The 13,035-nt window shown below is 44.6% G+C and overlaps 1 protein-coding gene across 12 annotated transcripts in view; it reads left to right on the top strand.

Annotated features, from left to right (window-relative positions):
• The first annotated feature begins 6,028 nt into the window (after positions 1 to 6,028).
• acaca (acetyl-CoA carboxylase alpha) overlaps positions 6,029 to 13,035 on the top strand; it is a 65,855-nt gene continuing 58,848 nt past the window's right edge. For all 12 annotated transcript variants that reach the window (XM_066695577.1, XM_066695574.1, XM_066695573.1 and 9 more), the window contains exons 1-4: positions 6,029 to 6,235; positions 8,860 to 9,112; positions 12,525 to 12,657; positions 12,765 to 12,903. In XM_066695577.1, the coding sequence (XP_066551674.1) occupies positions 8,889 to 9,112; positions 12,525 to 12,657; positions 12,765 to 12,903 (496 nt within the window). In that variant the 5' untranslated portion in view covers positions 6,029 to 6,235; positions 8,860 to 8,888. The remainder of the gene's footprint in view (positions 6,236 to 8,859; positions 9,113 to 12,524; positions 12,658 to 12,764; positions 12,904 to 13,035) is intronic.

Genomic DNA, 13,035 nt, shown 5'->3' with positions numbered 1-13,035 from the left:
TTTAACAACACTGTGCTGACTTAACAACACTGTGCTGACTTTAATAACACTGCGCTGACTTTAATAACACTGCGCTGACTTTAATAACACTGTGCTGACTTTAACAACACTGTGCTGACTTTAACAACACTGCGCTGACTTAACAACACTGTGCTGACTTTAACAACACTGCGCTGACTTAACAACACTGCGCTGACTTAACAACACTGCGCTGACTTTAATAACACTGCGCTGACTTTAATAACACTGCGCTGACTTTAATAACACTGTGCTGACTTTAACAACACTGCGCTGACTTAACAACACTGTGCTGACTTTAACAACACTGCGCTGACTTAACAACACTGCGCTGACTTAACAACACTGCGCTGACTTTAATAACACTGCGCTGACTTTAATAACACTGCGCTGACTTTAACAACACTGTGCTGACTTTAACAACACTGCGCTGACTTAACAACACTGTGCTGACTTTAACAACACTGCGCTGACTTAACAACACTGCGCTGACTTAACAACACTGCGCTGACATTAACAGCAGTGACACTCTACTGCGCTGACTTTAACAACACTGCGCTGACTTTAACAACACTGTGCTGACTTTAATAACACTGCGCTGACATTAACAGCAGTGACACTCTACTGCGCTGACTTTAACAACACTGCGCTGACTTTAACAACACTGCGCTGACTTTAATAACACTGCGCTGACTTTAACAACACTGTGCTGACTTTAACAACACTGCGCTGACTTTAACAACACTGTGCTGACTTTAATAACACTGCGCTGACTTTAACAACACTGTGCTGACTTTAATAACACTGCGCTGACTTTAACAACACTGTGCTGACTTAACAACACTGCGCTGACATTAACAGCAGTGACACTCTACTGCGCTGACTTTAACAACACTGCGCTGACTTTAACAACACTGTGCTGACTTAACAACACTGCTGACTTTAATAACACTGCGCTGACTTTAACAACACTGTGCTGACTTTAACAACACTGCGCTGACTTTAACAGCAGTGACACTACTGCGCTGACTTTAATAACACTGCGCTGACTTTAACAACACTGTGCTGACTTTAATAACACTGTGCTGACTTTAACAACACTGTGCTGACTTAACAACACTGCGCTGACTTTAACAACACTGCGCTGACTTTAACAGCAGTGACACTACTGCGCTGACTTTAATAACACTGTGCTGACTTTAACAACACTGCGCTGACTTTAACAGCAGTGACACTACTGCGCTGACTTTAACAACACTGCGCTGACTTTAACAACACTGTGCTGACTTTAATAACACTGTGCTGACTTTAACAACACTGTGCTGACTTAACAACACTGCGCTGACTTTAATAACACTGCGCTGACTTTAACAACACTGCGCTGACTTTAATAACACTGTGCTGACTTTAATAACACTGCGCTGACATTAACAGCAGTGACACTCTACTGCGCTGACTTTAACAACACTGTGCTGACTTTAACAACACTGCGCTGACTTTAATAACACTGCGCTGACTTAACAACACTGCGCTGACTTTAACAACACTGCGCTGACTTTAATAACACTGCGCTGACTTTAACAACACTGTGCTGACTTTAATAACACTGTGCTGACTTTAACAACACTGTGCTGACTTAACAACACTGCGCTGACTTTAACAACACTGTGCTGACTTAACAACACTGCGCTGACTTTAATAACACTGTGCTGACTTTAATAACACTGCGCTGACATTAACAGCAGTGACACTCTACTGCGCTGACTTTAACAACACTGCGCTGACTTAACAACACTGCTGACTTTAACAACACTGTGCTGACAGAACAGATTATCTCGACTCTACCAGAGAGCAGCTCTGTCCAAGACTGGATTCATTAGACTCCATGTGACATCATGCAGGCAACAGTTCTCTTGCAAGATCTTTATTATTAATAATTATTATAATAAATTGCATAACAGGGCAATTCTATATGGCTCCTACGGGGCATTGTCAAGATTGTCATTAACACCTAACTACACATTAGGAAAAATAATTAATCACCTTTCAAAACTTTCTCAGTTTTACTTTGTGCGTTATTAAATGGGTTGACATAGTTGGGCTTTTTACATTAATTATAATCATAATGTAGTATCACTGCTTATGACTTCCATATATGCAGCATATTAACTGACATACTATTATTGACATTAACCAACCTGCTATTATATTACTCCAAACTTAAACTACGACTGCTTCGACTAACCTACAAACTATCACTGATACTAACCCACATACTACCATGAACATGAAACTTTAAATAATATATTATCCAGAGTTCTGTGACACGCAGACTCGATACTTTACATGCCGTTTGAATCTGTGTCCACTGGGTGTCGCTGTCCGACTCTGTACAGGCTGTGTCTGCTGTGAAGGTCCGTCTGCTTGTGCTGAGAGTCTCTCACTGAGTCTTTGTTCCAATCGGCTCTCAATTACTTAATTGAATCCTTAATTGAACAAATAGTTTCCTATATTAACCCCCCTTTAATTATTTTAAATAGTAGGGGTTTTAAGTGAAGTGTAGTATTGTATAAATTACTTATTAAAGAACCAACTGTTTTATTACACAATTTAAAAGGCAAATCTAACCCGATTGTTACTTCAATTAAGCTTCAATTATGTAATTGAGCGCCCAATTAGAACAAAAATCAGCAGGGTAGGCGGTGCTCCAGGAGCAGGATTGGGATCCCCTGCATTACATTATGTGCCCCCCCACACTGATTAATTAGCCCTTTACACCGTAGAAAAGGTTCTCTCTCTGTCTCTATGTAACGATATCTATCTATATATGTAAATATCTATAAATGTACAATTTAACCATATCAAATTATATTCTTTATGTATTTAAGTAATTATATTGATTTAGGCTGACAGTATTGCAATAACTCTACGTGTCTGGATCTCATGCTCTCTGAATATAAACAGGCTACAACGTCATACACCTCTGCCAGATACGGACCAATCAAAACGCGAGGCTGTTGTGCGGTTTCATCCCAAAATGCAGGGACGCTAGAGACGCTCGACAGGGTCCTGTAAATAACATGTATTACTATGAAACACTTCGCCTCTGCACAAAATGTTTTCTTCTAACTGCGCACTGGTGAAGGCAGTGTTTCGAGATCGCCCATTTTCTTTTTTAAATAATGTTTAGAAAAAATTATCATAATTAAATAGGTTTCCTAAAATAATATGCATTGATATTCTTCGATTTGCTCTTCAACAAGAGCTTTACAACTTCTAATTCAGTGTAACCAGTGAACTTGCTATATTATAATAGAAATGTTAGAGCACTTGCACGTACCCATTAAACTACTGAAATGCAAAAAAAAAAAAAAAAGACACCACAATATTAAAACCGGATTTCTGAATCCAGACGTGTATGAGTATAGCTGGCTAATCTGATTTATGAACAGATTTAAAACTACTTTCATTTTATTGACTAGAGACAAATTGACTGAGTTACTAGTTTTAGTTAATGTATGTAATACGTGTACATGTATTAAATAAAGTAACAATAACCTTGGAATTACAGTGTTGAAAACAGATTTCCAACAACATTTATTATATATATAATATATATATATATATATATATATATATATATATATACACTCACCTAAAGGATTATTAGGAACACTATACTAATACTGTGTTTGACCCCCTTTCGCCTTCAGAACTGCCTTAATTCTACGTGGCATTGATTCAACAAGGTGCTGAAAGCATTCTTTAGAAATGTTGGCCCATATTGATAGGATAGCATCTTGCAGTTGATGGAGATTTGTGGGATGCACATCCAGGGCACGAAGCTCCCGTTCCACCACATCCCAAAGATGCTCTATTGGGTTGAGATCTGGTGACTGTGGGGGCCAGTTTAGTACAGTGAACTCATTGTCATGTTCAAGAAACCAATTTGAAATGATTCGACCTTTGTGACATGGTGCATTATCCTGCTGGAAGTAGCCATCAGAGGATGGGTACATGGTGGTCATAAAGGGATGGACATGGTTGAAACAATGCTCAGGTAGGCCGTGGCATTTAAACGATGCCCAATTGGCACTAAGGGGCCTAAAGTGTGCCAAGAAAACATCCCCCACACCATTACACCACCACCAGCAGCCTGCACAGTGGTAACAAGGCATGATGGATCCATGTTCTCATTCTGTTTACACCAAATTCTGACTCTACCATCTGAATGTCTCAACAGAAATCGAGACTCATCAGACCAGGCAACATTTTTCCAGTCTTCAACTGTCCAATTTTGGTGAGCTTGTGCAAATTGTAGCCTCTTTTTCCTATTTGTAGTGGAGATGAGTGGTACCCGGTGGGGTCTTCTGCTGTTGTAGCCCATCCGCCTCAAGGTTGTACGTGTTGTGGCTTCACAAATGCTTTGCTGCATACCTCGGTTGTAACGACTGGTTATTTCAGTCAAAGTTGCTCTTCTATCAGCTTGAATCAGTCGGCCCATTCTCCTCTGACCTCTAGCATCAACAAGGCATTTTCGCCCACAGGACTGCCGCATACTGGATGTTTTTCCCTTTTCACACCATTCTTTGTAAACCCTAGAAATGGTTGTGCGTGAAAATCCCAGTAACTGAGCAGATTGTGAAATACTCAGACCGGCCTGTCTGGCACCAACAACCATGCCACGCTCAAAATTGCTTAAATCACCTTTCTTTCCCATTCAGACATTCAGTTTGGAGTTCAGGAGATTGTCTTGACCAGGACCACACCCCTAAATGCATTGAAGCAACTTCCATGTGATTGGTTGGTTAGATAATTGCATTAATGAGAAATTGAACAGGTGTTCCTAATAATCCTTTAGGTGAGTGTATATATATATTATATGAAAATAAATTAAAAACATCCTGTTTGTGAAGTTGTCTGCTGATGTCCCAACTGAGGAATGTTTCAATGGCAGTTAGATCTAGTGTTAGTACAGCAGTAGTGGCATTTTATTTTTTATTTTATCTAACAATACACACAACAGAATAAAGTAATAGTCTGCTTGAGAATACCACTTTGAAATAGAGCAGGTTCCCACCAAGAAGAACTAAAAGTAATTGGCTTTTGAAAGGGACAGCTTGGTAATCTGATGAGAGTTCCTGTTCTTCAGCATCGACCTGAAATAAAAGCAAGTACTTCTAGTTCTTCTTGGCTTGCTCCGCACCTGGCTGGCCTTCCTGTGTAAATGGCCAAAATCTCCCTGCATGACAGAACCAGACGTGTGAAGCAATGCCTGGCTGCCTTTTCACGGCTCTGCAACACGGGGAGACGAGGTCAGCGTTTGCTGGGTTCCAGTCTGGAAGGACAGGTCACTGGCAGTCACAGTGCCCACCTTCACGTGTGTGGCAGCTGCAAAAGAGACCCCTGGCCTATTATCCCTGTTCCTATATTAGAGCCCGGGATATTTATAGCAGCAGCAGCTCTGGAACAGTTGTGCTCCCTGTAAAGGATGGTGCTGTTGTATTACATCTTGATTCAAGAGCGTCAACATAAAGTGTTTGAGCTGTGCTTTGTAATATAACTATCAGAGCAAGTTGAAGTTACCATTCAATCAACCACTTAGATATGTTTTATAAAGTTATTAAATGCACATTCATGGAATAAAATGGCATTTTGCAGGGATGATTACTTTACTTTCACCGTGATTATTTTGTTTTATTAAAGTGAGACAGTACTTCATTTCGCCCTGTAGTAACTCTCTATTGATCCATCTATAAATGAACAACTGGCAGCCTCATATTAATGCCAATTTGCCCCAGACACCGGACCCTGGTCTCAGTCTTCCGTGCACTCCGGCGGGCGGCTGGATCGGACCATATTGTGCCATACCCGGGGCCCCGCCCACCTCGCAGCGGATTGGGCACACCTCCCTTTGGCCTGAGCCGCGGGGGGTGTGGCCACAGACACGCACAGCCAATCAGCGCGCTCGGTTCGAGGAGCGTGCGTTCGCCGGGGTCAGGGGTGAACAGCCGGCAGTAACCCCGCGCCGCATCACACCACTCAGTGAGGTAGCTGTCAGCTCCGGCACTAGCCCACCGTAATGTGATTTTTTTATTTTCTTCTTCCCTCCATCCTTCAGGATGACGATGTGCCGACAGAGTGTCTGAATCTCACCGACCATCCCTCAGGGCCCGGCGATCACGCAGCAGGATAGCTTGCCGGTTTTTCTCTCACGGTGAGTTTCCTTCAGATAAGCGCATTAAACCCGGTTGGGGATGCATCCGTGTTCAACGGTGTCCTTTTCAGTCCAAAAATAAAATCAGAGCGGCGTTTTGATATGATTTGCATTTGTCGACTATTCACTTCCCGGCGTGCGGCTCGATTTATATGTATTTAAATGGCCTCTTTTATAGAGCTACAGGGTTGCGCTGTGAACTGTTACATTGTGTCCTGCGGTTTGCGTCACAATGCGTGCTTTCATTCTCCCACATTGAAGATACAGCTCCTGTGCCTGCGGATTCAATACCTAATCATTATTATTGATCACAATCCTAATCATGACCATGAAAACACTATTATTTCGATGGAGCGCTGTTAGCACAGGTTTAAATAGAAACACGTGTCCGCCCGGGGGAGCGGGTCTGACAGGACCGGTTAGGTGTGTCGACATCTTGCAACATCTTGCCTCTCCAGCACCGACGCACCTCGGCTCCGCAGTCCCTCTCCCGGCTACACCCCATCAGCCTCTTCGAGGCAGGTGGTGGGAACTGTGAAACCGGTATCTAGTTTACTGAATAGATGTTCCTAGATGACCTATTAATAAGCTAATTACAACCCCTCTCTCCCTATCTATCTATCCGATCAATGGTTCATGTCTTGCTCCTCTATTGCTTTGCTCACTGATTACACCACCGAGCTTTTTAACAACAGGAGGGCATTGCTCTCCATCACGTGTGGGGGGTGATGCCGCTGCAGGACCGGCGCTCTCCACACATTGGAGCCGGTTTATGGTGCATCCGCGGTATTTGCATTTTTAGTCTCGGCCACAGTATTATTCTGGGCTGTTTTTCGGCAGTGCCCGTGGTGATTTAGGCTCTGAGTTTTATTGTGCTTGTGTTTGCTTTGAGGTGTTGCTGGCGATTCGCTGAGGACCAGTAGTCGAGGTAGGTTGTGGGGTGTTGCTGCTGCAGTGCCATGTGTCTGTAAGGCCTGGTCAGTCGGTGTGGTTATGAAGGGGGCTGTGGGTGGGAGTGGGGGGTCCTGGTTTGCTGCTGCTGCGGGTCAAGGGGTGGGAGAGGAGGCCGGTCCCGGTGATGGGGAAGAGGTGCTGCTGCTGCTGAGTGTTGGGATGTGTTTTGTCTGGCATTTTAACAGCCCTTTTCAAAGAAGGTGTCTTTCTATAGTTAACATATATATTTGAAAGTTATAGTCTAGTACATTTAAATGTTGTCAGTAGGGAGAGGGGCTGTGGCCAACCTCTGGGGTGCCCTTTGACCCCTTCTTGAGGAAAATGCAAAAAGTGTTTTACCTTTTATTTTCCCTCTGACACTTTGTTGCTACTTCTGTTTAATCATTTCAAGGATGTGGACAATGATACAGCTCTTTTCTAATCATTACTCTGAATGGGGTCAAAAGGCTTACCCTTCCCTGCTGTTTTCTTACCCTACCCTTGATTTTGTTCCAATCTCAATTACTTAATTGAACCCTTAATTAACAAATAATTTCCTAAATCAGAGCCTTTTAATTTGTTTTGCACAGTAGGGGTTTTAACTTGTCTTATTAAGGAACCAACTTTATATCAGTTACACAATTTAAATTGTGAAATGTAAACAAATTGTTACTTTAATTAAGGGTTCAATTAAGTAATTGAGAGCTCAGTTGGGACCTAAACCAGCAGCATAGGGGGTCCTCCAGGACCAGGGTTGTGAACCACTGCCAAAGGCTATTGTCATATAACTTGATGTTGATGTGTGGCTGTTCTTCCTAGAGATTGGATAGGGTTAGGATTTGTTTTACATACAGAAGAGAGAGGGGTTGTGCAGGAACTGGGTTTCTCAAACTGTCCGATATAGTTAAATCTGAAAATAACCAACCTCCCTTTTACACATGAGATACAAATATGATGCATTTAATGTGCATATTTAAACTGAAGTGGTGGTGTCAAATCTTCACATTCAATATTAAGAATGGGTAAATAATGGGTCGACCTTTTCTCCTCCTGCACTCAATTACACTTTTGACCCAACCACCAGTTGCAAATTCTTAACCAAATATTTCATGGTGGCTTTCTTTGGGCAGATCCGAGAAGCCTCTGGCAAACCACTAGGCGGGTGTTTTGGAATCTGTGCTTTGCAGGTGCATCATTGTTTTGACCGGGTTTCTTTTTAACACTATCATATAGGTGTGAAATGGTCCAATTGTTTAATCTGAATAGTTAAGAGTTTGGGTAGAACCAAAGCACACAGATCCTGCAGCCCTCAGGCCAGGAGTGCGCCTACGCATTCACTTTAAACAGTGTCCAAACGCGTGTGCCCATCTATGCAGATCTGGCAGTCCTGCAAGAGGCAGATAAGGGTGTAGCCAATACCGAATTGTGAAATTATTGTGATGCAATTTTTGTACTGGTGTGAATGGCTGAGACACACTCCCTTCATGACCCTGGCTCTCTTTGCTCAGTGTGCAGACAGCTGTAGAAGACAAAACTCTCCTTTCTCTCCCCCCAGTGTAGGTCAGCTGCAGTTTATTGCACCGAGTGTAGCCCGCGGTGGGACCACAAGACTGTTTCCTTTCCAGGCATCATGTGAGCTGGCATTGTCTGACTGGTTTCTCTACCCCCTCCACCCCTGCCCTCCCCCTCAGTGCTTGCAGCCTGCCAGGGTCGTCCAGTCATGGCGGAGCAGGCCCCCCCGGCCAAGGAGCCCCCCGAGGTGCCCGCCGTGCATTCGCACTTCACCATCGGCTCCGTGTCAGAGGAGAACTCCGAGGACGAGATCCTGTGCAAGATTGGGTTGCTGGAGGACAAGGAGCGCTCGCTGTCCCCCTCCTCCGTCAGCTCGGACAGCCTGTACGAGTTGGGCTTCGACCACCTAGATGGGCCACTCCACAACATGAGGTGAAGTCACCACCGCACCTGGCCAGCCTGTCACTTCCCCTCCCTCCCTCCCTCCCTCTGTGTCTGTCTCGTTCTTATCGATCTAGTGTTGTCCTCCTTTCTCTCAAGCTATTCTACATATTCTTCTCTTTGGACTTTTTCTTTGGTCTCCTTCTGTCTCTGCCTTCTCTCTATCTTTATAATCCTTTCTTTCTCTTTTTCACCTCACTCCTAGACTCCTTTTTGCTAAATATGCGTTAATACCACTGTTTAGAGCACAAAAAGCATTCCAAAGCAGACATGGGAAGACATGACTCTTGTTTTCTCGGTAGATGGATAGACTGGTGTCAGTCCAGGGCCTTTCAGGGCTCAGAGGAGATGTGTGGTGATTTGTGTGCGACTGGTATGCTGACCGCTGTGCTGTGGCAGCAGTGTGAGAGAGTTGTGAGGACACGGTGTTCCCGGGCAAGGTTGGAGGGCTGGAGAGAGCGTAGAATTCTTCCCCCGGCGGCCCCTCTCTGTGCGGTGTGAAAACCAGCCTCCGCACAGAGAGCCTCTTTACACTGAAAGGGCTGCTGCTGTCCGGCTGCCAACTGCCGCCGTGCTCTCCTTGTTTCGAGGCTCAGCTCTGTGGTGCTCTCTTGATCGCACACAAAGCCTCTACCAGCCCCTGGCATCCCGGGCTTGATTATGCATGCGTGGCCATGGTGCACGGTCTGGATGGCATTCCCGCACGATCACAGTACCGAAAGAAGTCATTATTTTCTTGTGGCTCTGAGCCACGTTTAGAGCAGGTCCCCTACCCTCCTGCAATCGGGACCTTTTTTTTTGTCTTGATGAATGAAAATCAAGTCTTATGATGATTCCTAACAGTTCAAACTGAATGTTTTTTCGTGTTCATGTACATATGTCTGTGTGTGTTTTGTGTGTAATTGTATATATTTTCGTGCATATACAAAATGGTATATATTTACTTTATTTACTTTACCATATCTATGTTTGGTATATGTCTGTGGCTCTGATTCGAGCAGACACAAGAACGGGCAATGTGGAATGCCAGTGTGCCAGAGAACACGCACAGCTGAAATTTACATGTCAATATTGAGACCTTTGCTGGGGTTAAAACCTGCACCTGAAGGATTAACATGGAGAGTGCAAGGGAATATTAAAATGAGGTGGTAAAACAAAGGGAAGGTCATTAGCAGATTGTGTCCAGAAGAGAGAGAATGCTTTGGTTAACCCGTTTACGGCAGACAATTTTGATTTGTGTGTGTGTCTGTCTCTATCTGTGCGTATCTGGATTAAAATCTTCCCAAATAAGGGTAACCCTGAGCCTCATACGGCATATTTATATACCAACAAACTGCAAAACGGCCCTTTCCTTTGGAGTTAATTTTGTGTTTGGAAAGAGGTAGAAGCTTCAGGCGTTCCCTTATCAGGAGAGCAGTAAATCAGGTCAAGGGGGCAGTTGCTATGCACTTGATTGTTTCCTGGTTTACCATTGTCGTTTGACAACTGTGTGAGTTTACTGAAAGTGGACATTTATCTGACTTTCTGCGACATGTAAAATCCAAAGATGTTTAAGTTGGTAAATGACTTTTTTGCATGTATCATCATATTACGCATTATTCTGAATGACAAAGATGCATCATGAGATATTTAACCCCTTACAGACGGTAAAACTGCGATATCTTAATGCCAGTCAGAATGTGTTTCACGACCCTTGACCTAATAAATGTGTTTGTTAGTGTACGCCTTTGTACTCATTCCAGTGGCTTTCAATGGCCGTTGTTGTAGTTCATGCACGCTGGGGTAACCATGCACAAAGGCAGCTGTGTCTTTTATCTGGACTAATTAATGTCAGGCGGGGGTTGAGGAGAAACGAGATGGAGCGCAAAACTGTAAATACGGGACAATTGGAAACCTCTGCCCTGCTGGGAGCAGAGAGGCCACGGCCGCTGGAGAACAAAGCGTTGTGTAACGTCAGCTTGGATCGGGGACTTGAGCTGTGGATGCCAGGAGGGTGGTAATGACCCGCTGTAGCTGAGACAGTTCAGCAGTGATGCAACACAGCCCAGTCAGGCCACCAAAATGTGGCTGAACACAGCTGGAATCACGAGACATGCCTTCTCAATAGACATGCAAGACTGATCCTCCCCGTCTCCCTCCTCATTGGCTCTGTGCTGGAGTAGAAGGCCCTGCTGCTTTGTTGTGATATTAGGAATTATGTGTTTCCCTCAAGGCCTCTAAGGCTTCTGTTTCTGTTCTGTTTCTGTTTGTTTGTTTTACAATGGGATTGTGTGTTTTAATTCTGTGCTGTGGTGGACCTGATTGGAGCCACGTGTATCCGCTCACTGATTGTGGCTGAACCGGTGCCCCGTCTCCATTGCGTGCCCTGTAAGGTCCCATCAGTTCCTGCTGTAAGAGATAATAAAGTCTTTCTGAGAGAGGGGAGGCGGACATTCGAGTAAAACAGACCCCAGAGTGAGAGGTCGAACATTGCATTTGTGTCACTGTAGAAGACTCAACGCCACGGTGTAACCCTTAGTTTGATCTTCCTCTCCAGTCCAAAGTAGGTTTTCTTTCATCTTCTGATGAGGATATAGATTTGCTTTTAGACTTCAGAGGCATATTCATAAATCTTTAAACGTCCCAAAGAGTTCACACCATGCCCCTTTCTTAAAAAAAAAAAAAACGTGCAGTGGTACATAATAATAATAATAATAATAATAATAATAATAATAATAATAATAATAATAATCTGCATTTGTTATCTCTTAGATATGAACTCCAAAAGATTTATCGGGCACTTCCTTGTGTTTTCTTCCTCATTAGGGAAACAGGTGTTATCATAGACAGACCATAAAAGTTAATAACTGTTCTAACGTTATGCTTTTTATTACTTCATGGTGAGCCACTGGGTAGGCTTAGCTGTGTAGGCCTTGTTGAGAAACAATCCAGGTGTTCAATGGGAGTGGGATTTATTTCCCTGTGCTGTGTGGTGTAGTGCAGGAGAAGAGTTTGCAGGTATCAATTAACAGTGCTTTACCTAAGACGTAAAATTCTGTAATTATCCAGAGTAAAACCACAAACCACCGACACACCCAGCTGTGTGCAGTCCATGCCTAGACAGACTGAGAAACTCACTAATCATGCACAATGGCTGGAGTACCGGCTAATTATAGTGTTCGACATGCACGCCGAGGAGAAAGCAAAGTACGATACAAAAGTGGGAGCCAACTTGAGTCTGCGTTTCCTGGGGATGGGTACTCAACCCGCAGTGTGCCACAACAAGGGAACACCCTGACACCGATGCTCATTCGCACACTAAGTGACACCTTGTTGGGTTAAAAGCCTGGGTTACCTGAGCAGAAGCTGGTAAACGTTGCCTTGTGTGTGTAAGACTGTGAGCTCTCTGTCGTCGTCCCCACAGACCCAGCATGTCGGGGCTGCACCTGGTGAAGCAAGGCCGGGACCGGCGGCGCATCGAACTGCAGCGGGACTTCACCGTGGCTTCGCCCGCCGAGTTCGTCACGCGCTTCGGTGGCAACAAGGTCATCGAGAAGGTGAGGGCAGGGGTGAGAGGGCGGGGGGCGGGGGGCTTCTCTTACTGCCGACTGGGGAGCCATATGTGGACCTGGTTTTGACCCGTTTCTCCCGCGGTTCTGGTCAGGTCCTCATTGCCAACAATGGCATCGCCGCTGTGAAGTGCATGCGCTCCATCCGCCGCTGGGCCTACGAGATGTTCCGGAACGAGCGTGCCATCCGCTTTGTCGTGATGGTAACCCCCGAGGACCTGAAGGCCAACGCAGGTGAGCGTGGGGGGGTGGGGGCGGGGGGTTGAGGTGACTGGGTTCAGCGGCACTGGGTTCAGTGGGGCAGAAGCCATTTAGAAGTGTGACAGAGTGGCGACCTAAAGGAAATCTGTTTGAGCAAACAAAGCC

Source organism: Amia ocellicauda, chromosome 22, assembly GCF_036373705.1.
Source record: "Amia ocellicauda isolate fAmiCal2 chromosome 22, fAmiCal2.hap1, whole genome shotgun sequence".
In the NCBI taxonomy this organism is placed as follows: Eukaryota; Metazoa; Chordata; class Actinopteri; order Amiiformes; family Amiidae; genus Amia; species Amia ocellicauda.
The sequence above is the reverse complement of the archived record's forward strand: the minus strand, read 5'-3'. Positions and strand labels throughout refer to the sequence as shown.